At 55.8% G+C, this 24,923-nt stretch overlaps 1 protein-coding gene across 1 annotated transcript in view; it reads left to right on the plus strand.

Moving 5' to 3' along the window:
- The window catches only part of Prdm16 (PR domain containing 16), a 221,611-nt gene that overhangs the window by 8,232 nt on the left and 188,456 nt on the right, over positions 1–24,923 (plus strand). Inside the window, exons 2-4 of the mRNA XM_013033142.1 lie at positions 754–758; positions 5,061–5,064; positions 13,094–13,443. Of these exons, the coding sequence (XP_012888596.1) occupies positions 13,117–13,443 (327 nt within the window). The 5' untranslated portion in view covers positions 754–758; positions 5,061–5,064; positions 13,094–13,116. The remainder of the gene's footprint in view (positions 1–753; positions 759–5,060; positions 5,065–13,093; positions 13,444–24,923) is intronic.

Below are 24,923 nucleotides of genomic sequence, written 5' to 3' on the forward strand. Positions count from 1 at the left end.
CTCACACCTGTCACCCCGCTCCTCAGGAGGCTGAGATCTGAGGATTTTGCACCCAGGGCAGGATAGTCTGTCAAATTCTTACCTCCAATTAACCAAAAAAGCCAGAGGTAGAGCTGTGACTCAAGCGGTAGGGCACCAACCTCGGGCTGCCGGCAGGACGAGGTTGTACTTTGGTGAGTGAGCCTACCAGAGCCCTCATCCCCCATCCCCGCGGGTTTGTAGGGATAACAGCACCCCATGAGTTCAGAGAAATGCGGGCGCACCCTGACCCTTGCGGCGCTGTTCACAGTATTTTAAAGCTGGAAGCGGCTGTGGTAGAGAAAGCGGTGGTCCGTCTGTGCCATGGAATATCACTGGGCCTTGAAAAGGAGGGCGGTTCTGACACACGCTACTGCGCGTGGGCTCCTCGAGAACGAGACGTGCTGTGAGATAAAGCAGTCACGGGACAAGTCCCATGATGCCCCTCCTATCAGGTCCCTAGAGCCGTCAACATGGTAAGGACAGAGACTGGAATGGTAGGGGAGGCAGGGAATGGAAATGAACATTCAACTTGGACAGAGTAATAGAGATGAAGGCGTTCGGGACAGGGTGAGGTGCACTGTAATTTAAATGTGCTTCATGCTACTGAATTGTCCAGTTAAAAATGGTGAAGAGGGGCTGGGAAGGTGGCTTACTGGTAGAACGCTTGCCTTGCATGCATGAGGCCCTGGGTTCAATTCCTCAGCATAACATAAGCCAAAAAAAAGCCAGAAGTAGCGGTGTGGCTCAAGTGGTAGTGCACTAGCCTTGAGCTGAAGAGCTGAGGGATAGCACCCAGCCCCACGACCGACAAAAATAAAAATAAAAAATGGTAAAGATGACAGAGCAGGTGGCTCATACCTGTAATCCAAGCTGAGATCTGAGGATCAGGATTGGAAGTCAGACTGGACAGGAAAGTCCATGAGACTCCAAAAAGGCAGAGCTGCGGCTCAATGGGTAGAGGGCTAGCCTGGAGTGAGAAAGCGAAGGGGCATCACCCATGTTCTGAGTTCCAGCCCCATTTTGGACACACGTGCACACACGCATGCGTGCACGCACACACAGCTTGAGATGGTAGAGATTCCACGTTACATGCGATTTGCCACCCTTTTTTTTCTCTGCTTGGTGTGGACTCCGGGCATGGCACATGCCTGGGCCAGCACTCTGCTATGACGCACCAGTCTCACTTTCTTTCCTTTCGCTTGTCCTTGTTGGCTGCGTTGTTGATGCGTGGTGGCTCAGGGAGCTGGTGCGGGAGCCACCCTCCCTCCTGAAATTGGAGGGGCTGAGCGTGGACAGTTTCGGGAGGCAGAGGGTTCAGGAGGGCACCCCACTCAGCCTGCCAGCTCAGATAGTGCTTAGCAGGTCCGGGGAGCCTTGCTGTGATTTAGAAGAAAAACAGTGAGATTTGAGCAATCCGAGGCTACCTCTCTGCCCCCGGGGCTCGGGGAAGTGGTATATTAACCAAGGAATAAAAGAGAGGAAGAAAAAGGCCAAATCACATCTCTCTGAAACAAAGAGGCTTTTTACCAGGAACAAGGCTTGATAAAAATTACGGAGGCATTGCAAGTCATTCAGTGCCTGCCCGGGGCGGTGGAGGCGGCCAGGAAATGGAAGATGCAGGCAGCAGAAGGGCTCGCTGTCCCTAGAGCCTTGCAGGACAAATAATCGCCTTAGAATAATGCATCAGCTTTAAGTAGGGCCAGGTGGCCTGAGCTGGACAGAGCCCTTCATAGCTCTGGCGAAGGGCCCCCTTCAGGTTGCTGGTGAGGTGTACCTGTGGGATGAGGAGGGGCCTTTGCTGGCTGTGGGCTCCTGGATGACCCCGGATGCCCTGTGGCTTGGGCTGCCCTCAAGTAGAAGCAGGCTAGGAGGGCAGCCTTGCTCTCATATCTGGATAGACATTGTTCTCTCTGAGCCCAAGGCTGGTGCCTGGAAAGGAGAACTGGCCTTGAGGTAGACCAAAGCGTGGCCACAGGCAGTTAGGAGCTTGAGGAGACCAGGGACAGACGGCCGCAGGATGCCCCGGAATCCCAGGGGCTCCCCTTAACCAGGGGCTCCTTTGATTCTTCATCTTCTTGAAGTGTCAGCTTCTTCAGCTGCAAAATGGGTTGGTTGTCGCTTGCTTTGGAGCGCTGTGGACAGTCAGGTGGCGGGGGGTTAGGTGTTTGCCCCTCCTGTCAGCCCCGCCAGCTGTGGATTTTTCTCACAGTGATCTGGGACTGCTGGGTGGCCTAAAATGATAGAAACATACTCTCTGACACTTCTGGAAGCCAGACCTCTATGGTCGAGATGCCAGCAGGGCTGTGTTCCCTCAGGAAGGCTCTGGGGTGAACCCTTCCTGCTTCTCCTAGCTCCCAGGGAGCCCCACAGATTCCCTGATTTGAGGCCGTCTCCCTTGCATCTTGGCTTCAGTCTTCAGACGGCCACCCTCCTCGACGCGTCTCTTACAACTCGATACATGCACAGCATCCCTCTCAGGTACTGAGTCAGAACACGGGCTGTTCCAGGCATTAGCACGGGAAGCAAGAGACTGCAAGGAGATTTTTCCAGAGCTGGAGGCCCTGTTGTTTTCTTCTGATCCCAACCCTTCATCAGCCAAGAAGGGCCACGCTGGGGGCAGTGTTTGCGAGGAGGATGGGTGCGCGTGGGAAGGGGCCCGGTCAAGGGGTGAGTCTTTATGGGGATGCTTCCACACATCAGGCAATTTTGGGGTGTCTCAGAGAGGCCTGCACCCAGACTCCCCCACCTTCTCAGGCATCCCCTGGCTCTCATGGAAGTCCAGCTCTGCCAGTCGCTGGGGCCCATTACTCTGGATGAGGTCCCTGGTGGGGGGTTGGGAATATACAGGTGATCAACTACTATTAATATTTGGCATGTTTGCAGAACTGTCCTTTCGGTGCTGTTCATCTGTTGTGTTAGTAACAGGCACAATGCGTTGGAGGCTCTGGGTCTGGGACTGGGTGAGGTAAGTTCCAGGGAGCCTGGGGGCTGAGGGCAGTCAGAGTCCCGGGCTGCCCGGCAGGATGGAGGTAGGGCTGGCCGCCCCTCCCACCAATATCTACTGAAACCAGGGCGGCGTGGTTCCTGTCAAGGCCCAGACTCAGGGCTGGGGAGAATCACTGTGGATACAGGGATGTTTCAAAGGCAGAAGGACAGAAGCATGATGGAGTCAGTCACTCCCCAAGCTAGCCTATGGGTTTGGTCCGTGAGCTCCAGGCAGCCCGCCCGAACCCTTCCTCTGAGGTAGCTGCACCGGGGCGCTGTCCCTCGACAGAATTGTAGCTGCCCAGAAATCCCCTGCTGGAAATAAAACGGCTCGTTTTTCTCTAGGAATCGCCTCTGCACCTGCTCCCTCCAAACAGCTCTGTAGGCCCAGTGGCCTGGATCTCCCCCAACTGTCCCCCCTCCACTCCTCCCCCTCTCCCATCCCAAGGTGAAGGGACATTCATAGCTCATGTGAATTTATAGGCACTTGGGTAGGGGAACTTGGTTGGGTGTCTCTGAGGGAGATAATCTGAATATCATCTTCTTCCCTACTTGGGTCTGAAAAGGAAAAGAAGAGCCAGAAGATAGAAAACTAGGATCTTGTGTGTGTGTGTGTGTGTGTGTCCAAAAAAAGCTCAAGTGAGATGAGCTCCCTTGAGACCCAGAGACCCAGGCAGGCCTTTGGCTGGACCCCAAAAGTCACAGACATGGCGGTCACATGCCCGGAGTGCTACCCGCTGCCCCACCCACTGGGAAGGAGGGTGGAAAAGAGCTGTCTCTCAAGGGCAGGGGAGAAACTTTCCCTGCTTCAGAGAGAGAGAGAGCGCCCAACATCCTTTCTAATGTAACCATTCAGAGTCAAGAGGGGGGCGAGCCAGAGTCATCTTAACAGGCTCTATCTTTAGGGAAAGAGTTAGGGAGGGATGCACGTCTTGACTTCCAGCTTTTCCATTAAGAAAGAAGCCACTTAATATAATTTTTTCCAAGTCTTTCCATTTCCTAACAAATGGGGCAATGTCATTCTTTGTGATGGAGGCATAGAATTCCATTGTGTATATATACCACATGTTCTTGATCCATTCATCTGAGGGGCATCTGGGTTGGTTCCATATAAGTGAAGTAAGCCAGGCCCAAAGAAACATAGGTCCCATGGTTTCCCTTATTTGCAATAACTAGTATATGTCTGAGTCAAGTAGAAAAGGTCAGATAAGTTGATGTTAGGGAAATGAACCTCAAGATAAGTATTGAATGTTTTTTTTTTCTTTCATGTGATTGTTTCTAACATATTTATAAGATGATTTCTTTGTTGCTTTGTATGTCCCTCCCCCATGGTATAACCCCTGCTTTCACTGTATTTGATGTTGGTATAATTTGTGAAGGGGAAGGGAAAAAACAAATCGTTTAAATAGGGATAGAGGTGGGCCCATTGCAACAATGAGATGTACAAGTTATATTGACAAACGAACTTTACAACTTTGGTGGGGGGGGGGGGGGATCGGATGGGGGGATGGGGGGGGGGGGGAAGGGAAGAGATGGGAAGGGGAAACAAACAAGGCAACAGTGCTTGATAAGAAATGTACTCATTATCTTGCCCATGTAATTGTAACCCCTCTCTACGGTATTTCCACTATATAAAAAAGAAGCCAGGCACCTGTAATTCTAGCTACTCAGGAAGCTAAGATCTAAGGATTGTGGTTTGAATCCAGCTTAGGTAGGAAAGTCTGTGAAACTCTTATCTCCAACTAACCACCAAAAGCTAGAAGTACAGCTTAGATGAGAAAGCTAAGGGACAGTGCCCAGGCCCTGAGTTCAAGTCCTAGTACAGCACAAGAAATACATAAGAATTGCTATCAGCAATCAGATGTTGGTGACACACACAGACAATCTTAGCGCCCGAGAGCCAGAGGCAGGAGGAGAATTGTGAGTTAGAGGTCAGTCTGGACCACATAGTATACTGGAAAAAATCTTCCAAGTGCCCATGGGTCACACCTTTTAATCCAGCTACTCAAGAGGCTGAGACCAGAAGGATCATGATTCAAAGCCAACCTGGGCAGAAAAGTCTGTGAATCTCCATCTCCAAGGTAATCAGATAAAAGCAAGGCTGGAGTCATGGTTCAAGTATTAGAACACCAATAGAACAAGAAAATCAAGGGATCCTAAGGCCCTGAGTTAAAAAAAAAACAGTACCACCTAGACAAACAAAAATAAGAGAAATTTCCTCCATAACATATCTGTCTACTCATCCATGTATTCAACTATTCATCCATCCACCTATTTATCCAGCCATCTACCCATAGATTTATTCTCCATCCATCCACCCATCCACCAATTCATTCATCCATCCATACACCCGTCTATCCGTCCTCATTCATCTGGCCATCTATCCACATGTTCATTTGTCTGCACATCCATCGCTCCACCTATTCTTCCACCCATCCATTCTTCCATCTCTTCACCTATTCATCCATACACCTATCCATCTACCCACTCATCCATCCATCACTCACCCACTCATCCATTCACCAAACACCCACCAATCCACTCATCCATCCATCCACCCATTCATCCATCTACCCACTCATCCATCCATCCACTCATCCATCCATCCACTCATCCATCCATCCATCCACCCACTCATCCATCCATCCACTCATTCATCCACCCATCCATCTATCCATCCATCCATCCACCCACTCATCCATCCATCCATCCATCTACCCATCCATCCATCCATCCATCCATCCATCCACCCACCCACCCACTCATCCATCCATCCATCCATCCATCCATCTACCTACCCATCCATCCACTCATCCATCTACCCATCCATCCATCTACCCACTCCTCTATCCACTCACTCATCCATCCATCCACCCATCCATCCATCCACCCATTTATCTATCCACCCACTCATCCATCCATCCATCCACCCACTCATCCATCCACCCACTCATTCATCCACCCATCCATCTACCCATCCATCCATCCACCCACTCATCCATCCATCCATCCATCTACCCATCCATCCACCCATCCATCCATCCACCCACTCATCCATCTACCCATCCATCCATCCACCCACTCATCCATCCATCCACCCATCCATCCATCCATCCACCCACTCATTCATCCACCCATCCATCTACCCATCCATCCACCCATCCATCCATCCACCCACTCATCCATCTACCCATCCATCCATCCACCCACTCATCCATCCATCCACCCATCCATCCATCCATCCACCCACTCATTCATCCACCCATCCATCTACCCATCCATCTATCCACCCACTCATCCATCCATCCACCCATCCATCCACTCTGTCATCCATCCATGCTCTCACCCACCTATCCATCTATTTATTCACACATTTATTTATCCATCTACATCCCGTATCTCTTCTGCTGGACACAAGCAAGGTATCATTACATGCTAAGCCTTTTTTTTTCACTCCCTCTCTCTCCACATCTTTGAACAATTTCAACAGGTTTTGTTGTTCTGTTTTCATACTTGTTTATAGACTATTTCAAGTATATTCGCACTTTCCCCATACTCTCTCCTTCCTCATTCCTATATATTGTATACAGAACCTGTTTTATACTTTTGCCATTAATTTTTACGTCGAGATTCTGCATATGAGAAGTGACATGAGCTATTTGATTCTCTCAGTCTTATTCTACTTGACACGATTTCTAGTTCCATCCATTTCTCTGCAAATGCCAGAATTGTGTTTTCCATTGTGTACATTTACCACCTTTGTTTGCCCATTCATCAGAGAGTACGCACCTAGCCTGATTCCATATTTTGGCTCTTGTGAGCAGCACTGCTATAAACCTGAATATTGACTTATTCCTTCTGATCTTGCATGCACAGAAGTGGTATAGTAGGGTATGGTAGTTCTACCTTTACTTTCTTAAAGGAACTCCATACTGCCTTCTCTAGTGGCTACATGGACTTACATTCCCACCCCCAGTGTTAAGCCATTTCCTCCCATATTTTCATCAGCATTTTTTGTTTGTTTTCTTGATGATGGCATTCTATGTGGGGTGAGATGGAACCTCAATGATCATTTGATTTGCATTTCCTTTTTATGGCTAAGACTCTGGAACACTTTTTCATGTATTCATTGGCCATTTGTATTTCTTTTGAGATGTATCTATGCAGTTCGTTTGCCCATTAATTAATTAGATCACTTATGCTTTGTTGTATACTTTTTGGAGCTCTTTATATTTTCTGGATATTAATATTTTATCTGCTGGGTAACTGGCAAAGATTTTTCCTACCCTATAAGTTTTCATTTGAATCTGGAGTGTGTGTTTTTTTTTTCATTTGCTGTGCAGAAGTTTTTTAATTTGATGCAATCCCGTTTTTCACGTATGTTTGTTTTCTAGTTAGAAACTCGTTCCCTATGTCTCTGTTTTTGAGGGTTTTCCTTTAGCACCTTCAGAGTTCCCAGTCTTACATTAAGATCTTCGATCCATTTAGTATCAGGTCACCCTTGCAGCTGTTTTCTGCGGGGGGGCTGTCAGGATGCTGTTTGAGAATGAAGTCTGTCTAGGCACTTTCCAGCTAGGCCCAACTAGCTATGGGGCAAGTTGTTCAGTCTCTAGGCTTCATGCCCTTGATTTATGAAGAGGGTCACAGCCCTGCCTTATGGGAGAACCAAATCAAGTGCAGTGGGCTGTGTGCTCCGGAGGCCCAATCAGTGCACTGGAAATAGCAAGTCCCCTAAAGAGTGAGCTCAAACCACGGCTAACAGGCCGTGTTCATATCGTGTGCAGACTCAGAGCCAAGGATAAGCCGTGTCTTGATCAGACTCTTCTTTTATCGGTCACTTCCAGAGTCCTAGAACTGAACGTCCCATGGCCAGCCAGGGTCCCACGGCCAGCCAGGGACCAGTACATCCCCTCCCCACCCCCCACCCCCGTTCCCTACAGTCTCACCGTTACTGGGATGTTCAAGCTCTGTCCCATGCCTTTGCCTGAATTGGCCAGTGGGTTTTAAATATTGCATAGAACAGGTGGATGAGTTTGAAGGCCACCTTGAGTTGCTTTTGGGGTAGGGAGGGGGCCCCTGCTCACCGGTCACACTGCTCCACAGGCTAGACCTTGTCCTGGGGTTGCCGTGATGAACGATATAGACCATTGCAGACTGCCAAGGCAGGGATTCTTCTAGAATATTCATGGCATCAGACTGTCTCTGTACAGGAAGCTTCCCTAAGTTAAACATCATCTCAAGAGATTCAGCCAGGTCTGGGTTTTCCTAGAACCCTCCCCCATTTTGTGGAGGGGGTATGTAGGCCTGCCAGCCATGTTAGGGACCGGCGCTCACCCAAGGGGTACCTCTCACCCCACAAAGTGCTTAATGGCAGAAAGCAGCTTATGCAGTTTAGACACAGAGCGTGTGGGGGCCCCGTCTATGCAGCCAGAGAAGGGAGAGTGGACACGGCCCAGGGCACCCTTCTCCCAGACAGCCTCAGCTGGTTTGCAATGGAGACTGGACCAGGGTGAGCTCTGAGCTCTGCGGAGAGGAGACCGTGATGTCTCTCGGACACAGGCACATGTCCTAAGGGGGAAACTCAGCTGGGAGCCCCATTCTTGTTTCCCCTTAGCAATCAGTCCCCAGCTGAATGGCAGGTTTGTTTACTTACTTGAAACGCCTAGGCCTCTAGCTGGTGTCAGCCTGTGTTTTCAGGGTGATTTGGAGGTGTTTTAGGTCTTCTAGGATCCCTGGATATACACTTCCTGCCTTCTCCCCTTCTCCTCTCCCTCCACCCCACCCCCATGACCTCAGCCACAGCAGTGGTTCCCAACTCAAAGGACCTATGATGCAGGTGCCCCCCGACCCCTGCAAGTCAAGGTCAGCAGGTTCAGAGTGAAGCCCATGGCCCTTAGGGGTGTGGTGATGCTGGTCCTGAGACCCCGCTCTGAGACTCTTGCCTGACGGGGGAATAAACAGTCCATAGGATTCCAGACACATCTGGGTGGCCTTGGCGGTAATGCCTCACCCGCCCATGGCTTGTCTCACCTTCCCAGCTCTCACGTCTGGGTGGCCTTGGGTCACCTGCTGCACCTCCCAGGAGCCAGCCCCAACCACTGGACCCATGCTGCTCCTGAAAGGCACATGTAGAGCAGCCCCGGGCACGCTAGGACCGTTGTATCCCTCCGGGTTTTGACCCCATCCCTCGCTCTGCCCACGGACCTGCAGGATTCTCACAGAGGTGACCTGTGCTCTCATCCTAGTGACAGCCCGGCCAGTCAGAACAGGCGTCTTGTTCCGTGTGAAGCTCTGTGGCCCATGGGTGTGGGCTCCACAGGTCCTTCTCTGGGTTGGGGCTCTTCTACCCCTGTTGTAGGCCCCTGGGCACATGGCTTGTCCCATAGCTGGTGCCGCCCAGTCTGGTGTTTTGTTCTAATGGTATTTTGGGTGTGCTATAGACTCCTGAGCATGCTGGCCCAGGCCAGGCCTCACCGCAGTTCAGCCTGGAGCATAAACCTGGCTCCCTTTGACCCCTCACGTCTCCGCTGGGCACTCAGCCCCTAAAGAAACCACACACTGGGAGTTTCCTGTTCCCTCTCAGCAAGGTGGTGGCAAATGCTTCCTGAACCCATCACCGTGTCCCCAGCTGCAAAAGTAGACCTACAATGGCCATAGCTTAGGATCAACTTAGGATCACTGTGCTAATCCAGCAGTGACCGGAACCAACCAGCCAGCAGAGGAACCCTGCCGCACCGGAGGCCGGGTCAGCCCGGGAGCCACGGAGGGCCGTGCCAGCAGTGTGGAGCCCGCGCACTTCCCCGCAGCCCCTTCCCCTCTCCTGGCAGTGGCGGCGGCGGCGGTGGCAGCCGCGGCTCTGTTCCCGGAAAGGTGGATTGAACCCTTGATCCCTGGGGTGGGAGTGAAGCAGGCGGGAGGCAGCCCAGCACACAGTGGGCTTCCAGCCCTGTGGCCCTGGGGAACATTTGAGTTTTGAAACTTCTTGGACCATTTTACAAATGACATCTGGGGTCTCGGCTCGGGGTCCTCTGAAGCAGACTGGGCCGAGAACAGGTGCTCCAGGCAGGAACTTTCCAGGTCAGCGTGTGGCCTTGGCTGTGACCCAAGATGGCCCAGGCTGGGCTGACGCCCCTCCCTCAGCTCCCTTCCTCATTTCCCAAAGGAAAGTTTAGGAATGAGGCCATAGTGCAAGACTGCTGTAACCCCAAATAAAGAGCTCAGCTCCCAACAAGTTGATAAGCACACAGAGCCTCAAAGAGCTCAGCATCTTGGCTCTGCGTGCTCACCTGGGACAGAGCTGGCTGAAAAGGATGACACCGTCACCGCCAAGGATTGGGGCGGGTGGGTGGGGGGACCTGGGGCAGGCCAGGGGGTCTGGGGCAGAGGGTCCTGCGATGGGGGGCCTGGGGCAGGGTGGGGGGCTGGGGCAGGAGGCCCTGGGGCAGGGGGTGGGGCTGAGGCAGGGGTACAAAGATGGCTGCTCTGGGAACAAGCCTGTCCCGGAGCAGAAGGACCAGCCGGCTCCTGGCCTGGCCTGGCCTGGCCGCCTCAGTGGGTGTCCTGACTGGAGCTTGTGATCTTTGAGTCCCAGGGACACCGCCTCCCACTCCCCCTCACCCCCAAGAAAGGAGTGATTTCTGCCAGGCTCTTGGAGGGCTCTGGAGGCTCGGTGCTGGCTTTCTGCTTCCTCTGGAATGGAGGAATGAACACTTGGGTTTCTCCTGGAGGCTGGAGTCTGTCACTTAACCCCTGTGACCACTGGAGCCCCGAGGCCCGTGCGAAAGCTCAGGCCTGCCTTTAATCAGCAGGAAACTCAACCCTCCTTCCCCAGGCTGTTGGCTTGGCCAGTGAACTGAGCATGCTCTTGAAGCATTGATTTTCTTCTCGTAGGTGAGGGAAGTGTGTGTGTGTGTGCGCGCGCGCGTGTGTGTGTGTGTAAAAGAGTCTGGCAGTAGCTGTGCCCGATGACATGTTTTCTACTTTGGGCCGCCCCCCCCCGAACTCCCAGAGGAACCAGCTTGGCTCCCTGGCTGAGCTGGGAGGTAGGTAGAGGCATGCGTACCCCGGCACGCTCACCCCCAGGGAGTCAAGGAGCCTGTGGTGGAGGACGTGGGTTTCCAGTGCCATCGTGTTTGGGAGCTGTGTGTGGTTACCAGTTCCAAATAATAAGGTGGCATGTTAATTACCCCCCCTTCTAATTTACCTTTATGCTGCACACGGTCGACGGGGAGGCGTACGGGGGTGTGCTTTCAAACTAAACAACGCGTCAGCTTCGGGGTAGCCTCAGTGGCTCTGCTGCTCCCTTTCTGGAAGGATCCTACCAGCCAATTAAAAAGGAACCGTTGGCCACTTAAAACATAATCATTACTTCTGTGAATGCTGCTAAATTAAATAAGTGTTATCCGCATGATTTTTTCCCCCTAAGACTTTGGTTTCTTTTGAAAGAAAACATTTTGTTACTTCAGAGCAGATTTGTTTGTAACCAGCATGAGGAATCTGAAATTATTTTTCTGGTGCTTCAAAGTTCTTATCTCTCTGGAGACTTCCGGCGTCAGGGAGCAAGGAGGGGCCGGGGAGGGGTCTAGGGACAAGGCCCAGTCATTTCCACAGGTTCCAGCACCTGGAGAGGGCCTGGTGGAAAGTTCTGGATCTGGCCAGCAGGTGCTGAGGCCGGTGTTCCCCTCCCCGTTCCTTCTCCTCACTTCCCCGGCAGTCCACTGGGGTGACAGGAAAGGGAACCATTCTGAAGCAAGCAGTTCCCCTGGTGAATTGAACAGTTACCACATTGTACAAATCAACTTCCACCTCTATCTAGTTCTGGAACATTCTCTCCACCCAGAGGAGTCCTGGGACCCATTAGCAGCCACAGCCCAGTGCCAGACAACCTCAGCCAGTTTGCCTGGTCTGGATTCTGCATAGAAATGAGATCGATCATACGGTGTTTGACCTTTTGTGTCTGGCTTCTTTCTTGTTGCATGATGCATTTTGAACATGTTTAATGGGCAGATAATGAGTGCATGGATTTATAGGCTAGTAGGTGATGTCTGCCTGTATGCACAGGGCCGTGCCTTGGGGGGCAGGGTCTGGTCAGGGTGCTCAGCAGGTGGCCTCGGGATGGGGAGTCGGGGTGGTTGGTCCATGGGCCAAAGTCTTTGTGAGATGGCAGGGGCGAGTTCGGGTTCTGCGTGCAGTGTAGCAGGAGGACCGGGGGAGAGAGGATGTTCCAGAATGGCTGCCTAGCGTTTGTGCCTTACAGCAGCAAGTTAGTGCTTTGTGCTTTCCCAAGGGCAGATGGGCCGGTCAGTGCACCGCCGCAGCTTCATCCGGCCATTCCATCTCAAACCGACTTTTGGGCTGTTCCTACCTCTGGCTACTGTGGATATTCACCTGGGCTGGGGGGGGGGGAGCAGGGCAAATGCTAAATGCCAGGACTGGAGTTATTTTCAACTCCTCCCCTCCTGGTCCTTCCCTCCCCAGTGTCAACGTGTCCCCCAGCTGTCAGGCTACCCCCTGAACACCACGGGCAGGCCTGCCCTGGCACCAGCCCTCCCCACACGAACAAGTTGAGGAGCCTCTTCTTACCCAGCCCTGTGATCTGCCACCCTGCAAGCCCTGTGCCCATGACCTTGGCATGTCACCAGGGCCCGGCAATGCCCTGGGGTCCTGAATCCTTCCAAGACTCATCTCTGCCCTCAATCTCCAAGGCCACAGAGGAGAACCAGCGTGGTTCTGGGGCCAGATTTTCCCCATCATTGATGGCTTCACGTGTCCTCAGTCCCGAGAGGCACAGTGCAGCCTGGCCTGGTCCCCCTGTGGCGGGGCTGGACCGCGTGTCCTCGAGCGGCTGGCGGGACAGGGCTGCCTGCACTTCGCAGGTTGGTCCCTGAAGGAGCCGGCTGGAAAAAAATCTTCCGAGAGTCTCTGGCGTGGCACACCGCCTGCTTGGTTCAGGATGGTACAGAGATGGTGCCTGCCGCTCAGAGGGCAGTGGCCAGGGTTGCTGGGCCTCTCTGACCCTTGGGTCCTAGAAGGGTCATGTCCCTGGGAGTCCCTTTACCACAGAGGTTGACTGTGTGATTTCCTTTAGGTGACGGTGACATTGTAAATAATATGTATGAGCCCGACCCGGACCTGCTGGCCGGCCAGAGTGCCGAAGAAGAGACAGAAGACAGCATCCTGTCCCCCATCCCCATGGGGCCACCGTCCCCCTTCCCCACCAGCGAGGACTTCACTCCCAAGGAGGGCTCGCCCTACGAGGCTCCGGTCTACATTCCCGAAGACATTCCCATCCCACCCGACTTCGAGCTGAGGGAGTCCTCCATCCCTGGAGCCGGCCTGGGGATCTGGGCCAAGAGGAAGATGGAAGTCGGGGAGCGGTTTGGGCCCTGCGTGGTGGCGCCCCGGGCTGCGCTGAAGGAGGCGGACTTTGCATGGGAGGTGAGCACTGAGTCTGAGCATGATTGATCGCGGTCATTTGTCTTGTGTTCAATCTATTTATAAAGCCGGGTGAGCAGCCACGGCCCGAGGCGGGAGGCTCGGTGGGTCGGAGAGAGCGTTCGAATGTCACATTTCCCAGGGTTATTTTATCCTGAAGCTTGCATGACGTGACTCAGAAAACATTGGGGTCCTGTGGCCGCTGCCGGCCCCCACGGCTGCGGCGTGCTCTTCCCGGAAATGTGTCTTCCGTGAGCTCATGTCTTGAAGCATGCCACGCCTCCTGAGAAATGGTAGGTGTAGCCCGCCCTGGCAGAGGAGCCAGGGGGAAGTCCCAGAAGAGATGGCGGTCCTCTAGCCGGGGCTGCGTTCTAACCCCAGGGGGCCACCGAGTCTGCTGCCCTCAGACACCCCGGGGACACACTGTCAGGGCTCCTGCCCAACCCCTCAGGGGCCCCACTTCTCAGCTCTGCGGGTACAAGCCTCATCCTGCAAGATGGCTGTCTTGCTGATGAACCTTTCCGACTATGTCTCTGCCAGCCTCAGTGGCACTGGTGCTTGTGTGAGCTTGGCCTGCATGGGCAGATCAGAAAAGACGGAGAAGGTCGCATCACATGAGTTGCCGATGTTCCCGCAGGCTCAGAAGTGTCCAGAGGTGTCCAGAAGTGCCCTGAGCAGGTGTTGGAGGGTGCCTGGCCCTGGTTTTGGGGGAGGGGGCTCTCAACATGGCCTCTGGGGAGCCATGCATGCCACAATGGCACTCATGCCTTCAACCATGCCCCCGTGGCTAGATCTGGGGCCCTGCTTGGTGGGAAATGGGAACGCAGGTTCAGAGTCCCCCGACGCTTCACGGCCCCCCGTAGCGCCTGCTCCTTGGTCACTGCCCGGAGTGGGGAAGGAAGATAATCACGGGGCGGGGCGGGGGGGGGCTGGGAACAGAATGGCCATAGTCCTACAACAGCCCGGCTGGGGAGCACACCAGGTGGGACCCAGGCCTCCTGTTCATCTTAGTACATTTCCCAGCCTCAGGGGCCTTGGAGACTTTTCCAGAATGATCTACATCTTCATTTTCTGTAATTGAATGAGGGAAGGATTCGGGTTTGTGACTCTGCACGGCTCCACAGAGTCCCCTCATGCGTGGGGCCCTTCCCCCCCTTAGGGGGCTCATGAGAGGCCCCCAGCCCTGCTTCTCCCCCAGGCCCTTCCTGTCAGGACGTCCACGAAGCCCGGGTGTGGAGGCACCTGTCTGTGGAGACTCCAGGTCACACGGACGACCGGGGCGCAGGGCCTCTGTCATGGACATGGGGTTTTATCTGAGTGGGGGCCTGGGCCCCTCATTCTTCAGAGGAACCAGGCAGTCTAAGGAAAAGGCAGATTGAGCTTCCCAAGAATCCAACAAAGTGGAACGGGGTGGAATCACAGCTCAGCCCTGCGTCCGGGGGCCGTCCGGGGGCAGCGGCGGGGCACAGCTTGTGGGCCTGAAGGTGGAAGTCACCTTCAGGACTCACTGGCCAGGACCCAGAGAGCAAGGTCAGGCAGGACGGGGGAAGTTCGAATCTCAGCCCTCCAGTGGGCACATACCTGGCTCAGTTGTGGCGGGAAAGATGTCCTCCCGGGTCCAGCAAAAGCATTGTGTAAACAGTGTGCCCGGCGGGTGATTGGGGGATGTGACTTGGCGCTGACTTCCGCAGGGGATCCTTTCCTGTCCCTCCCGGCCAGGTGTGCCTGAGAGAGGATTTAGAGTGTTTGATGTACTTTACAAAGGTCTAGATAATTTAATTAGTAGGTGCCTTGTAGATGTTGGAAAGCAAATTCTACAGGTAGATTTGTATGACCTTGAGGTGACTTTTCTTCTTGTCTGCTGTGATGTAAGTTTCTGTTTGCTTTTTGCTTTTGCTTTTTCTGCTAAAGCAATGCCCCATATCATGGTTCCTATAGTGCCGGGCCTGGTAGAGCCTGTCACTATCACCAGCCTGCGCTTGTTGACTTTGCGATGGTATTTATTCTCCTAGGACGTGAGGCAGCCGCCTCCCGCCACCGCCTTCCCCTTCTCTCTGCAGAGCACTTTGTCCCGAGGTCCTGACCCGACAGCTTCCTTTCATGCCAGGGCTTAGAAATATTCGCCCTCTCCCCAACGTCGTCAAATACTACTCCAGACGCACATTATCTCGTCTGACCTTGTTTTATTTGTAAGTTCAAGCACCGATTACCTGGCTTTGTCATCCGTCTCTGGCTCTCTACCCTTTTACCACATAGCTCAGCTGCACAGTGGTCTGTGTTGTTGGTGATTAGAGACAGTGGTGGAATTGGACTGGAAGCCACCATGTTCCCCAGGGAGGCTGGGAGGAGGAGGGAGAGGAAGGTGGGGGGAGGAGGAGGTCGAGGCTTCTGAAGACACTGATTCAATCCACCTTTGCTGGAAGCCCATGACTCAGGTGGAAGTGATCTCTTTCTACCGCCACAGACCTGAGCTGGGGCCGCCGGAGTAGGAAAAAGCTTTAGACCTCTCTTCTGCTAAGCAGCCGTGCTGGAATTTTCCATTGGTATCCTGAAAAGTAGTTGACTATCGCTTTCTTTCTTGGCTCCCTGGAGGTCTGAAGGCAGCTCAGGAGAGACTGGCAGCTGTCTACTCCCTTCCTAGCTTTCCTTGACTTGCAGCCTGTGTGCCTTATCTCCTGATCACATCAATGGGTGGAGAGTGGGTGAAAGCTGGGACCAGGTCTGGAGGCCTCTCCATGGTTCCAGGCCTCTTGTTAACCATCGCCAGCCACTCACCCCAGGCAGCCCTGATCTGCCGCCTGCTCCAGGCTGTGCTTCAGCAGGTGTGGGGTGGGAGAAGCTACTAGAAGGCATCTGTGTGTAAGGATGTCCCTGGCCAGGCCGAGGGGAAGTCCCAGGCATGCACGGTTATCAGTTCAAGATGATCCCAAATGTGATGCCCGATTCCCACTCTCGGCCTAGTAATTATGTTTTATGGATTGGAATAATTGAAGTTCACTATCATGAACACAGCCTTCGTGCACTGAAAGAGAGCAAGTAATTGATGTGTTAGCAAAGATGACAAATGGAGTCCAGGGAGGACCATGTTGTTTGCCCTCGGCAGGGGTGGCTGGGAGCTCAGCTCTGTGGCCAGTTCAAAGCTCAGGGGCTCAGCTTCTCCTGAGGGGCTAGGGGTCACACCAAAGCTGTCCCTGTGGCAGGTGCCCCGCTGGGGGCCACGGGAAGACCACGGAAACCGCTTTTCTGTCCACTCTGAGAACAGTTCTTGTTCGGATCGTTCTGCTGAAGTAACAGGGAAGGATGATTTCCTTTCCTCAGTCAACACTAGGTTTGGGGTTGGGAGGCTCAGGCTACAGCTCTTCTGTCCCCCAAGAGGGGCTGGCAAGGAGATGCGTGGACTGTCCGTGCTCATTCTCACTCGGTGTGGACAGTCCTTGAGCAAAGCCGGGGAGCCAAGCCCTCACCTCCTGATGTTTGCTTGAGCTCCTAAGCCCTCCCCCACATCCAGAGCCCTTCGAAGGCTCTCCCCTTCCCCCGCTCCTGTGTGAACTGGGAACGGTCAGTGACCCCAAGTCCCCCTCTCCCACGCACTTTAGGACCCCATCAGGACTCACCTCCTTGTCGTATTGGAAGAAGAGGCACCATGTCTGGTGCCCCGTCCACTCAGGGCCTGACTGGCATGTCTGTGAGGGCTGTAGGCTCGGCGCTGGACAGCTGGACATGACCCGTTAGGCTCAGGAGACTGGCTCGTTTGGAGGGTACTTCAATCCCGAACCTCCCCTCTGCATCTGACGCGGCAGTAGATATAACCCCCCGCCCCCCACGCCTTGCTCAGAGACAGCAGCCCTCCACTCACCCTGCCTGGGATAAATCACCCTGTGATTGCATTTCATTGCCCTGGGGGCTGTGAAGACAATGATTTTGATCATTTGTTGAGTAAATCATGACATTTGTCATCATGCTGTTTATTTTGCTAATTAAGAGATGGCTGCAGTGACAGCCCAGAGGGAGGTGGCTGTGGATGGGCTGCTCAGAAAGCCACCCGCCCCGGGCGGGGTCTGCAGCGGTGGGCCCCGCAGCCTGGGGGGGGGTTGTGGGCAGGCAGGGCCGGACCCCAAGGAAGGCAGGCGACAGGAGCAGGCTTCACACCCGCACCGTGTCCTCCCCGGTCTGGTGGACTCTTGTTGAGCTGTCCCCCAGAAAGCCGCTCTCAGCAGCTTGGTGGTGCCCAGCCCGTAATCGGCACTCAGCCATCATCTGCTGAATAAATGCATATGCTTGTGTTTAAGAAGCCGGAGGAAAACGTTACCGTGCGCCGATAGGGTTTCAATCAGCTGAAGAACTTTGCTCAAGTGGACAGCCTCACCCCCTGGCCCGAGTGAGTGAATGTTGATGGATCTGTTCATTTATTCAATCAACAAACGGGCCAGGCCTGGGCCGAGCCTGTGGGAAGCGCTGGAGTTGTGAGAGTAAGCAGCCTGGAATCTTGGGGCGGCTGTGAGTCCCCACGCTGCCTCCTCCAAGCGGCCCTGGGAGAGGGTCAAGCCCCCTTGTCCACCCCTGGGGACTCAGGACTCCCTGATGGCCAGATAAGTCAGGACTGGGGGACAGGTGGGCAAAAGCGACTCCAGCCTCGCCGGTTCAGATTTGGAGAAAAATTCTGCAACTTTAATAGGAGCTCATTATCCAAAACACCAACCTGGAAGGAAGGCTGGAGCTATAGAGAACATAACGTGTGTGCACACAGCCGCCACCTACGCGTGTTCCGGAAACGCCAGGCTTTGCTCTTCCTGGGAAGAGAAGAGCCCTGATGTCAAGAAGGCCGCGGGAAGGCATCTCTGGTGAAAGGCTGAGGCCGGTGGCAGGGGAGATGGATGGGTGGATTCCCTCCAGTTCCCTGGGCGTGGCCAGACCTGCCAGGGGTGGGGGTGGGGGTGGGGGATGGGGGGGGATGGGGGTCCAGGGAGGGAGGCTGCACTCAGGGGCTCCCGTGGGGGTCTCGGCGTCAGCGGTGGTGTCCGGGGTCAGCAGACCTCCTCCCTCTCTCCTCTGACCCTTACGTAGTCTCCCCAGCACCTGGATCCTTTGCACGTTCTTCCAGAGGACTCAAGTCCACAAGCACAGACGAGGCTGTGCCCCTGGCGTGGCCACATCTGCTACCAGGACAGGGGACAGCTGTGTCTCTACCTTGCCTGGCCTTGGTGGCTTTGGGGCGCGGGCTGGGTGCATTGTGGGTCCCGGGGTGGCGGCAGGAGCCATTCTCTAGTGAATTCTGCCCAGAATCCAGAGCCACAGGATCCCCAAGAGACCCTTCCCAGCCCTAGATTAACCCCTGAGCTTGAGGAGTTAGGGGGACCCTAAAGAGCCAGCCCTCCCCCGACCTCCAGACCTGTGTCTCCCTGTCCAGTTACTAGGGTGCCCTCCCCTTCAGAGAGGAGGCTTCTCCACAAGAAGGGCCTGGTCCTGTGGGTGGGAGGGGTGTGGGCAGGGGTGATCGTGAGGCCCCCTCGGCCCCCTCCTCAGTCCTCTCAGGTGTACGTTGGCATGGGGGCAGGGGCCGGAGCAGACCCCCGGGCACGGGCGGGGCCGAGGGCCAGCCAGCTTGGCCGGAGGTGCGAGAGGCCCATGTCACCAGCAGCTTCGCTCCCCGTCTGCAACTCCACTTCTTTCTAGTCCAAAATACCATCCAGAGACTGGAGCTTGGCGCGCGTGACACACTTCCACGCCCCGGTGGTCACGTTCTGCCCATCCGCCTGCGGCCTTGCCTCCCTGCCGGCTTGTTAGAAGTCTGGAGTTAGCCGGGCGCCCGTGGCTCACGCCTGTCATCCTAGCTACTCAGGAGGCTGAGATCTGAGGATTGCGGTTCAAAGCCAGCCCTGGCAGGAAAGTCCATGAGACTCTTCAGTAAACCCCCAGAAAACCAGAAGTGGCGCTGTGGTTCGAGTGGTAGAGGGCTCGCCTTGAGCTGAAGAGCTGAGGGACGGCGCCCAGGCCCAGAGTTCAGGCCCCATGACTGACAAAAAGGAAAAAAAGTCTGGAGTTGGCCCTCATGGTTCCACTGAGTCACCATGCGTATGGAGAAGATCTTTGTGATCCAGTAACCTAGGGTGGACAGGCTGGATGGAAATGCCCAGTGGACAATGGGGAAGAGGTGGGGAAGAGTTAGCTGGGGCACGCGGTCACTGAGAGCTGCCCCGGCTGCTCTGGAGCAGCAGTGGACCCTCCTGGCCCTGGCCCTCCAGTGCTGACCTCCCAAGGCTCTGGGATCCCGTGTGGCCCCCAAGAGGAGGGGCTGTGCGCATCTCAGCAGAGCCAGCCATTCCCAGGACTCTCCAGGCTGCCCCATATGGAAGCAGAGCCTGTGTGTCTAGGGCCAGCTGGTCAGCAGGCTGGGGCTGCCTAGAGTCTGGGCTCTCAGGGTCATCCCCCACTGGAGGACCTGCCCAAGGCCCTGGGCTGTGCGGGCAGGGCAGCTGGACCCGGTGGTCCCCGGCACGAGGGCAGGTGACTGGGCACTGTGAGCTCCCAGCCCAGTGCCAGCTGAGTTTGCAAAGGAAGGTGTGAACATTGCATGTCTGTGTGTCTGCATGTGGTTGAGGGTCCGGGATGTTTTCCAGACCCGAGTGTCTGACGGAGGGCTGAGGGGTAGGGACACTGGTGTCATCCGGACAGCACTAACACCAGAGCCCAAGCCGGGCCAGAGACCTTTGTTTACCAGGAGCCTCTAGATTTAGGATCCAGGTAATTCCTGCTGGGGTCTGTGACAGCTCCCAGGAGAGTCTGGCCAGTGGTCAGGGTCTAGAGCAATCCTCCTGGGAAGAGAGGAAGAGCCGTCCACGTTTCCTGCCCCACAGCAGAGAGCCAGGCTTCAGAAGGTCGTGTGGTAGGGCTGAGGTCAAGGGTATCCCAAGTCTGGCAGTCCTGTCTGGCCAGGCTCTGGGAGGAAGTGTGAGGAGCGGAGGATCTGCAGTGGAGGCTGGGCCGGCTGGGCTGTGAGAGGTGGAGGACCCGCAGTGGAGGCTGGTCTGGCTGGGCTGTGAGAGGTGGAGGACCCGCAGTGGAGGCTGGTCCAGCTGGGCTGTGGGAGGTGGAGGACCCGCAGTGGAGGCTGGTCCAGCTGGGCTCTGGGAGGTGGAGGACCCGCAGTGGAGGCTGGTCTGGCTGGGCTCTGGGAGGCTGGGCCAGCTCTGCTCTGGGAGGTGGTGTGAGGAGCGGAGGACCCGCAGTGGAGGCTGGTCCGGTTCTGCTCTGGGAGGCAGTGGAGGAGAGGAGGATCTGCAGTGGAGGCTGGTCTGGCTGGGCTCTGGGAGGCTGGTCTGGCTGGGCTCTGGGAGGCTGGTCTGGCTGGGCTCTGGGAGGCTGGTCTGGCTGGGCTCTGGGAGGCTGGTCCGGCTGGGCTCTGGGAGGCTGGTCCGGCTCTGCTCTGGGAGGCTAGTCCAGCTCTGCTCTGGGAGGCAATGGAGGAGAGGAGGATCTGCAGTGGAGGCTGGTCCGGCTGGGCTCTGGGAGGCTGGTCTGGCTCGGCTCTGGGAGGCAGTGGAGGAGAGGAGGATCTGCAGAGGAGGCTGGTCTCAGGTGCTGCCAGGGATCTTCATACCAGCATTCTGCTTCATCACACCCCGGGCATCCACACAGGTTCACACTCACAGATGCACACATCCCCTCTGGGTCCTGGAGTACACTCCGGCCCAGACCAGCGCCCCCTTTCACACCCGCCGGCACACCTGGGGGCCAGTGCCGGGCAGGAGAGGCCCTTGCAGCCGTCCCTCACGCTGCGCTGCGGGGGGTGCGTGGGCACAGACCGCATCTCGGGCGATCTGGGAGAGGGGCGGGCCAAAGCCGATCCGCCCCCGGGTCGCCACGCGTGCCCACCAGGGTGCCCACCAGGTACCTCGTATCTCTCCGCCTTGTTTGCTGGTTCTACGTGTTCCCCGTGGCCTTGGCCGTTCACTGCGCCACCCTGGAAAGCTGTCCTGGGCAGCAGCGTGGCTGCGGCCAGGCTCTGAGAGGCATCGCCGGCCTCTCCCTGACCAGCTCGGTGGTCTGGACATTGGTGGCCAGGTCTCTGTCGGGTCCCAGAGAAGTGTTGTTTAGGCAAAGAAGCCTGGTGGGTGTTTCACCCCGGGGACATCTGAATGTGTTTGTAAAGGCAGAATGTTCCGGACAGAGAGTTTCCCAAACCAGGGAGCCTATCTCTCCCAGGCTTTGGGGGGGAGATTGATTCTGGAATCGATACCAGACAATGCCTGGATGTACTAAGCCCCCTTCCCGGCCATCAGCTAGAGAGGTGGGCTTGGGAGAGCCCAGCGGTGTGGGAATGGGGCTGAGTTTAAGACCCCCGAGGGGAGGCGGTGCACACGGCCCCGGTTCTCAGGGAGCGCCTGATCGCAAACCCTGTCCCATTTCTCCCAAGCACCCTGACATCAGCCCAGACATTTTTAGCCCAGGAATGCCACAGAATCCTGCACTATCTTAGGCCCGGCTTGGAGGCCCGGGTATATAAGGAATTTTAGAAAAAAGGAGAGAGAATGACTAAGAATACCTCCCGGTGGTTCTCCGTTACTTCCTTAAGGGGTAATAGCTCAGCCACAACCCGGCCGAGGGCACTTGCTTTAAATAGAGTGTTCTGATTCACAGGCGAAAAAGGGAAATAAATGTTTTCTTTTCATATTGGAGAGACATCCACGAATGCCAACTTCTTAAGTGGTATTTTGCCATCCGTCTCTCTCTCTTTCTCTCTCATCACACACACACACACACACACACACACACACACACCTCAGTGACAGCCAGAGCCCATCCCTACTCAGAAGGGGGCTCGTGAACCCAGATGTGAACTGGTGTCTAGGCTGTCTGTGAGGAAGGAGGGAGGGAGGCTGGCCTCTGCCCAGCCTTGCCCTAGGGATTGCTCGGCCTGCCCCCAGTCTGGCTGTCTGTGGAGTGGGGTCTCCCTCGGCCCTTTTCCTTTTCCCTCTTCTCTCCCTCCCTTCTTGTTTCCTTAAGGAGAATAAGACTAGCACCAGGGTATTCTCCCAAAGGGACTGAGCTTTGCCAAGGACCACCGGGTAACAGAAAAGGCTCAGCCCTGCTCGGGCACCTGCTGGACACCTGCCAAGGTCCACATGAGACTCTTCCTCCTTAACAGTGGTAAGATTAACATCCAGCCATCCTCACTTGGTCAAGGGGAAACTGAGGCTGCAGAAGCAGAAGCCCCACCTCTGAGTCTATGGAGGGAGAAGCTCAGGTAGGTAGGAGTCGCAGGAGGGACACGAGACAGGGATGGCTCTCCCCCCTTCTCTCCAGCCTTTGCCCTCCTCCCTGAGCCCTGGTAGGGGAGCAGGGGTTGGGGGGAGCCAGTGGCAGGAAAAAGCAAGTGAATGCATTGGTGCTTCTGCAGAGGGTCCTGAGCTCTGTCCCGTGGCCCACTGCGGTGTCCAGGGCAAGCCAGTTGGCGCTCACCGTGGGGATGTTGATGATGATGGGGGAGCGATTCTTCAGACCCCCAGAGAATGCCAGCAGATGTCCCCAAGATGGAAATCAGGGACACCCAGGGGCAGTGTCTCACAGGGACAGTAAGTGCCTGGCTCCGGCAGTCAGCCTGTAAGGAACGGCGTCCAGACCTCCAGGTCCCAGGCCAGCAGTGGAAGGATTGCGCTGGATCCTCCAGGTCAGGGCCCAAACGCCGAGTCCGGCCTCCTTTCCACCTACCACACTCGGTTCCCCGGCTGGGGTGTGGAAAACGGCAAACCGACAGCCACGGAGACGTGGCCACGTGGAGGCGGGCACCCCCCAGGCATGGCGGAGACGGGCCTGCCCTGGCCCGGGGGTCCTTCCTCGCCAGTGTGCTTTCTGTTGTGTCCTTTCTGTGTCAGGAGCACTGGGTGTGAGCAGAGAAGGTCCCCTGTGTGTGGCGGGCGGTGGGCGTGGCCTCGGCTGAGGTGCGGCTGGAACGGGGCCTGGGGGGCAGGCGGGGAGTGACACGCCCCGTGCGAGTCTCATCCACGCACACCCCGGGCTGGACCTGAGGTGCCTTGTGCTGCCACACACACACTGCGCTTACGCCAGAAGGCGCACAGAGTTGCCGAGCAGAGACCCAGTGGTGCCAGCCCCGGGCACTTGGAAGAGTCCGATCTTGAGTCATTTCCTGGTGGCAGGTTTCACGAGGCCCCGGATGGCACGTGCGCCACGCTCGCCCCGGGGGGTGGAGCCGCGGCTGCCCAGACAGCTCCCCAGGGAACCCCTCTCAGCGCTCCCCACCTCCTGGTCAGGTCGGACAAGAGCCCCGGGCTTTCCAGGCCATAAAAGGTCTTGGGCAGGGCTGCAGCCGCAGCCCCGGGGTCCCTCTCTGGTGGACAACTGGCCTCTCACCAGACCCTCCGGGGTTGGCCTGCGTAACACAGCTTCTCCCTAGTGGAGATTCCTGCGGCTGCCGTCTCCTGAGTAGGAATGCACCTCGTGTGTCTCGGGCTCAGCCAGAGATAGGGTTGCTGCTACTATTCACAGGCCACCGCGGACTGGACTGTCCACCTGGGCCACCTGCATGTGGGAAGAGCTTGCTCAGGGCCCCGAGTGAGCTATCTGGGCTGAGCTGCCCCTAGGCTTGCCCTTGACAAAGGCAGCCACTGTGCGGGGCTCAGTGCGGCCCTGCCCACTCCTCAGGGAACGGCCAGGAGCCTGGTCCCCTGGCGTAATGCTTCTCCCACACCTTCTGGACATTCTTTTCACGTTGTTTAAAACTTACATGAAGCTAGGCATCCGTGGCGTGGGCCTGTTACTCCAGCTCCCCTGGAGACTCGGATCTGAAGCCAGTCAGGACAGAAAAATCCACGAGACTCAGCTCAGTCACGGTGTGGGAAGTGGAGGTGTGGCTCGAGCGGTAGAGCACCAGCTTTAAGCAAAAAGTTCAAGCCCAAGTACTGGCATAAAACAACAGCAGCAGCATCTTATATCAATATGAGAATGGGCTGGCAGTGTGGAGTGTCCCCAGGATGCCTTGCCGCGATTCCCCGGCCTGGCCTGGTTCACTTCCCTGCAGGGCTAGGATGGCAGCAGCCAGGGGCCATCAGTGCAGCGTCCTGCGTTTGTCAGCCGCTGGCGGTGCCACTCCTGCTGCCTGAAGGGGGCCAGGCCCGCGGCCTGGTGCTGGCGGGTCCTCATCCTCTCTCCCCAGCTGTGTCCCTTGTCCAGCCAGTGCAGGGCAGAGGCAGGGATTCCCAGTCCCAAGCAGGGCCCTGGGAACCACCCTTTGTCTGGCTTTCAGGCCGAGTTTCTCCTTCTGGGTTAATGCCCAGTTTAATTGTACATCCCATTGTGTATCCCTGTTCAATCACGTTCAAAAATACCCGCATCCACTCCTTTCCCATTTAGATCTCTCTAAAGTCCATTCGGGCTTATCAGCACCGTAATTTCACGAGCAGAGCTAAGATTTCTGCCATTTAGGCCCCGGGCATTGTCTGTCCCTGCGGCAGCTGAGATAAACCCTC

Source organism: Dipodomys ordii, unplaced genomic scaffold (genome assembly GCF_000151885.1).
Source record: "Dipodomys ordii isolate 6190 unplaced genomic scaffold, Dord_2.0 Scaffold6, whole genome shotgun sequence".
In the NCBI taxonomy this organism is placed as follows: Eukaryota; Metazoa; Chordata; class Mammalia; order Rodentia; family Heteromyidae; genus Dipodomys; species Dipodomys ordii.